Here is a 5,500-nt window from a genome sequence, read left to right on the forward strand (position 1 = left end):
TATCTCAGATTCTCCAGCATCGGCAGTTCCTACTATCTCTTTGCTTTTGTACTTTATTCATACAATCAAAGGATCACATAGGCTCATCTTAGGCAGGCTCCTTGACTTCATTTCCACCACCTTAAAGATCTTTGTATACATATCTCTCCCAGGTCTCTCTATTCCTGCACCCCTTGAACATTTTACCATTTAGTTCACATTGTCTTTCCATGTTGTGTCATGTTTGTCTGTATTTAATTTCATCTCACCTTGCTTGTATGTCCTTTAGACCCTGGAAAATAGAGAAGCAAAAGTCCTTTGTTAGTGCCACTGAACGCAGGACTGTGGGCAAAAGAGCATTTTGAAAAAGGAAGAAGATTCAATTAAAATAAAACAAAGAACTGCAGACATTGGAGATCTGAACCATAACAGAAATTGCTGCATTAAAAAAAAACTCGGCTGCTCTGGCAGCACCTGCGGGAAGAAAACAGAGTGAGTTCCGACGAAGAGTCACTGGACTCAAAATGTTAACTCTGCTTTCTTCCGCAGATGCTGCCAGAGCTGCTGAGTTTCTCCAGCAACTTCTGTTGTTGAACAAGATGCAATGTTGTACAGATTAATGTTCACTAAACCTTCTGCTCTTAAAACCAGGCCGCCTTAAAGCACTTGTATAGTCAAGGTGGTGAGTGTTGGAGGTGTAGTCACTGTTGTAACATAGCAGCCAATTGATACGCAACAAACTCTAACACAGCAATAATTCATGTCTTTTCTGGTACTGTCTGAAGGGTAACTAGGGCACCAGGCGTGTCTTTATTGCCCTCCTTTGTAGCTGTGCCTTAGTTCAGGTCTTTAACTATAACAGCCCTTAAGACAAATGCATAGAAGTCGGCCAGCTGATACAGGGGAACACCACCACCTGCAAGTTCCCTTCCAAGCCATTCTCTGTCCTTCCTTGGAAAATATGTTACCATTCAGTCACTGTCACTGGGTCAACTCCTAGAATTCCCCCCCTAAGGGCATTGGAGGTCTACCTACAGCGCATTGACCGCAGCAGCTCAAGAAGGCAACTCACCACCACCATCTCAAGTGGCAACTAAGGACGGGCAAACAATGCTGCCCCCAGACAGTGACGTGCACATCCCACATGTCACGAGAGAATATCAAAAAATCTTAAAAGTTGCCTGACTTGGTTACATGCCCAGATAGATCAGCCAAGAAGACCTGCCCCACTCAATCCACATTGACTATGCTTTATAAAACCCTGTTTTTGTTTCAAACTACTCTCTCTGTCTCTCAAGATGGTTTCCATTATCCGGTCTGTCCACAGATGTCAGGTCTCTAATGGTTTGCAGGGTTTCACAACTCGTTTCTACAAGGCGAGTCGCAGCCCAGTGAGCAACTCTTCCGTCTCTGACCCAGGAGGTTGTGGGTTCGAGTCTCGCTCCAAAGACCTGAACACAACAATCCCCCGAGGGAGAGCTGCACTGAAGCTGCCTATTGGATGAGGCATTAAACTGTGGCTCAAGAGATTCAACATCTGAATTTCAGAGAAGGACAAGAGAGTTCTTAACCATTGAAACCCTCGACTTGTTCCAACCATTTTCACAAAAAAAAAACGATCATCTGATCATTCTCACATTGCTGTTGTGGGAGCTTGCTGTGCTTTGTTACAGCAGGGACTGCTCTGCGAAAGTATTTCATTGGCTCTTTGGGACATCATGTGGTGGTGGAAGGTGCTATATAAATGCAATTACTCTTTACTCTTTTCTGTGCTGCTGCGCTCCAATTACAGTGGGTCATGTCCTTTCTTACTCCGTGATGATGTCTGACTGGGCCACGTAAGGCGTAGCAGTCTGGTGCTTTCTGGCCACCCGCAGTGTACCTTGTGGGCCATTTTTACGATCGCATCACTTTTCCAAAGCCAGTTTTCGATCAAGCTCGCTTGCGTAGCTGCAAATCGAGTGGCATTTTCGAACGCAATTCTAAACATTTGATTCCCACTGTATTATCAATGTATTTAAGTGTGGGAACTTGGTGCAGTTTAATAAATAGACCTGAACCCGGGTCTAGCAACCCAAGGAAAAACATTTTTACGAAGGGTCTAGTCCATCATGTGCTGTTAACCGACGTTACGCAACTGAAAACAGGGCTGCAGAACAATTTTTTAATTATATTAAAGATCCCTCAAACAGCAATGTGCTAATAATCTGACAGTCTGTTTTATTTGTGGGATAATTACTGGCCAACAAGCTGGAGATAATGCCCTATGTTTCTTCACTGCGCTGTGACTAGAACTTACAATTTTCCCACTCGGTGCCGCTAACTGAGCAAACATCTGCATTCCATTTATCCGACCAGGAGAAAGATCCCAGTTCGTTTAAGGGGTATTGCTGCAGTCAAAAAGAAGATTTAGGAATGGAATATCTGGAGGAATCTGCTGAGGTGAATACACAGAAAGCTTGCAGGTTATCCTCTGTAATAACATGTCTAAACTGATGACGCCATCCACACACACATCAGGGCAATACTTGCTGACCTAGCCAGCGATCCCATGAATTTACAAAAAGAAAAATTACAATCGTCCATTTATGAGTTAGCTAAATACTTTTTTGATTTGAGAAGGTTTTGCAAAAGGTTCCTTTGCACTTAATTATTATAAGTGCCTTTGGGAAGGGCTACAAAGAAACACCATCAGCAGAGGATCATGCCACTTAATCCACAGGATTATTCAGGTAATAGGAAACACGCCATCAAACACTTTTTAAATGTCCGTGTTAATGCTGCATTTGAGCTTCCTCCCTAATACACTGTCATTGTACCCATGTATTTCCTCCTCCCTCACACCCATCGACCTTTTCCCTGAATGCTTTGCACGGTTCATATTCATTTTCCCAATGTGGCAGCATTCTCTACATTCTCACTCCTCTTTGGAACTTACATAGGGCCCATTATCTTGCTTTCGTCTTTTAAGAAGCTCCGCAGAACTGAACAGTTTGGCTCCCCCCTTGCCCTGTACCTCCTTACGTGGATCGGTGTCAGATTTTATTTGATAACAGCCCTGTGAAGCTTCTTCATGACATTAAAGCTGCCACACAGACTCAAGTTGTTGTAGTGCACAGCATTGTGCCAACGTGTCATCCAGAGTCATAGGGGGTTTACAGCATGGAAACAGGCCTTTCGGACCAATATGCCCAGGCCGCCCAGTTTTCACAATTAATCTAGTCCCATTTACCTGCATATCCCCCCACACCGAACCCATCCATGTACCTGTCCAAATATTATTTAAATGACAAAATTGTACTTGTCTCCACTACCACCTGTTCCAGACACTCACCAAACTGTGTGAAAAAAATTGCCCTTCTGTACCCTTTTGTATCTCTCCTCTTTTACCTTAAATCTATGCCCTCTAGTTTTAGACTCCGCCACCGTTAGGAAAAGCTATCTATCTGACCTACGTCTCTCATGATTTTATAGACCTGTGTAAGGTCATCCCTCAGACTACTATGCACCAGATGTCACTAGAACCTAGCAACAAGACCTGGTTGTGCTTTCCTGCCAGCAACAGCCCCTCTCCCTCAATCTCTTCTCCTTAAAGTTCTCCCTAAAGTTTCTAAATGGTGAAAGTCTTTGGAAATCTCAAGAACAAAGGGAACATGGGAGTCCTAGTTCAGGATTCTCTTAAGGTTAACATGCAGATCTAGTTGGCAGTTAGGAAGGTAAATGCAACGTTTGGCATTCATTTCAAAATGACTAGAATACAAGAGCAGGGATGTACTGCTGAAGCTGTAGAAGGCTCTGGTGAGACCGCATTTGGTATATTGTGAGCAGTTTTGGGTCCCATTTCTAAGGAAGGATGTGCTGGCCTTAGAGGGGTTCCAGGGGAAGTTTACAAGAATGATCCTGGGGCTGAAGGGTTTGTTATATGAGGACTCTGGGTCTGTATTTGACAGAGTTTAGAAGGATTGGGGGCTCAGGGGAGGTGGGATCTCATTGAAACGTATGGAATATCTGGATAGAGTGGATGTGGAGAAGATGTTCCCATTAGTAGGAGAGGGGGCCCGAGAGCAGAGCCTCACAGTGAAGGACGACCCTTTAGAGCTGAGACGAGGAGGAATTTCTTCAGCCAGTGAGTGGTGAATCTGTGGAACTCACTGCTGCGGAGGGATGTGGAGGGCAAGTCATTGAGTGTCTTTAAGACAGAGATAGGTTCTTGATTAGTAAGGGGATCGTGGGTTATGGGGAGAAGGCAGGAGAATGGGGGAGGCTGAGAAACATATCAGCCATGATCGAACAGCGGGGCAGACTCAATGGGCCGAATGGCATAATTGTCTTCCTATATCTGAGGTCTTACGGTCCCCAAGCAGAGGAAAGACCCTCCTTCTCCAATCCCCTCAGGATACTTCAGTGAGGTCATTGCTTGTTCCTCTAAATTCCAACAGATATTGGCCCAATCTGATCAACCTCTCCTCATAAAAGCAGCTTTGGGTGAAGAGGTTTCTACTGATTCCAAAACTGGTGAATTCTTTGTTTTTTCCAAAAGAAAGAGACAGCCGGGCCATGTATGCTATTACACGCAACCTGGTCTCCCTAACAACGGTGCAGCGACTAAGGGTAGCCATGCTCAAGCGGCCAGAAACCCAGGTGGGTTGGTTGAGAGGGGACAGAATGCCGGGATAGAGGTGGGGACAGCCAATGGGCAGATCCAAACTCAAAGGGCAGGAATTTTAAAATGGAGGGAGCATTGGATTGGGAGCCAGTGCAGGTCAGTGAGTGCTGGCAGGACAAGTTGGGAAGATGAGGTTGACTGGTGGAGCAAGGTGTGCATTGGGATAGCCAAACTGAAATGCAACTGAAGAGGTATGGAGGAGAGTCGTAGCGGTTGATCAGCTGAGGAAAGGTACCCAGATGGCTGCAAAGGAGAAGCTTAAGGGGGATGGGGTGGAGGGGGGAATCCATCCATTTTGGATTCCCCTTAGGAAGTCACAACGGACCGTACCTTCAGGTCGAGGATGCCATCCTGCATCTGCCTCTCGACTTCCTGGATGCTGCTCTGCAGCACCCTCAGTTCCTGGAACACCTCCTCAGTCATGTTCTGCAGCTTGCGGCTGGAATCGCGCTCCTCTTGCCGAACCTGCTGGATCAGGCTGCTCTCCTCATCGTTCAAGTAGACGTGCAGTTTGCGAAATGAGTTCTTGATCTGGCTCTCTGTCTGCCGCGCCCAGTCCTGCAGCACACACCGACAATTGGTCACATTTAAAAGGAATTAATGGACTTCCTTCCGACCTACGTCCACTCTTAAAACACTTCTCCCTCCCTGGCTGGCTCTCGGAGAGCTGGGGGTAACTTTGAACATTGGTCGGTGATGGGTGATGTTGAATGGTCACTTGACTCACACAACAGAAACGTACAGCAGACTATTCAAGTCAATTCAGTATAAATAGCCAATGTCATTGTCTCATTTTGCAATTCCCTCCGCACTGACCCTCCGACAGCGCGGCGCTCCCTCAGCACTGACCCTCCG

At 45.9% G+C, this 5,500-nt stretch overlaps 1 protein-coding gene across 3 annotated transcripts in view; it reads right to left on the minus strand.

Annotated features, from left to right (window-relative positions):
• LOC109924732 (E3 ubiquitin-protein ligase TRIM69-like) overlaps positions 1–5,500 on the minus strand; it is a 32,552-nt gene that overhangs the window by 25,640 nt on the left and 1,412 nt on the right. For 2 of the 3 annotated variants that reach the window (XM_048616529.1, XM_048616530.1), the window contains exons 2-3: positions 4,976–5,203; positions 249–271 (exon numbers count right to left, since the gene is read on the minus strand). In XM_048616529.1, the coding sequence (XP_048472486.1) occupies positions 249–271; positions 4,976–5,203 (251 nt within the window). Of the gene's footprint in view, positions 1–248; positions 272–2,278; positions 2,349–4,975; positions 5,204–5,500 lie in introns of those variants that run through there. The other variant, XM_048616531.1, reaches the window with a different exon arrangement.

The sequence above is a fragment of the Rhincodon typus genome, chromosome 35 (genome assembly GCF_021869965.1).
Source record: "Rhincodon typus isolate 14 chromosome 35, sRhiTyp1.1, whole genome shotgun sequence".
In the NCBI taxonomy this organism is placed as follows: domain Eukaryota; kingdom Metazoa; phylum Chordata; class Chondrichthyes; order Orectolobiformes; family Rhincodontidae; genus Rhincodon; species Rhincodon typus.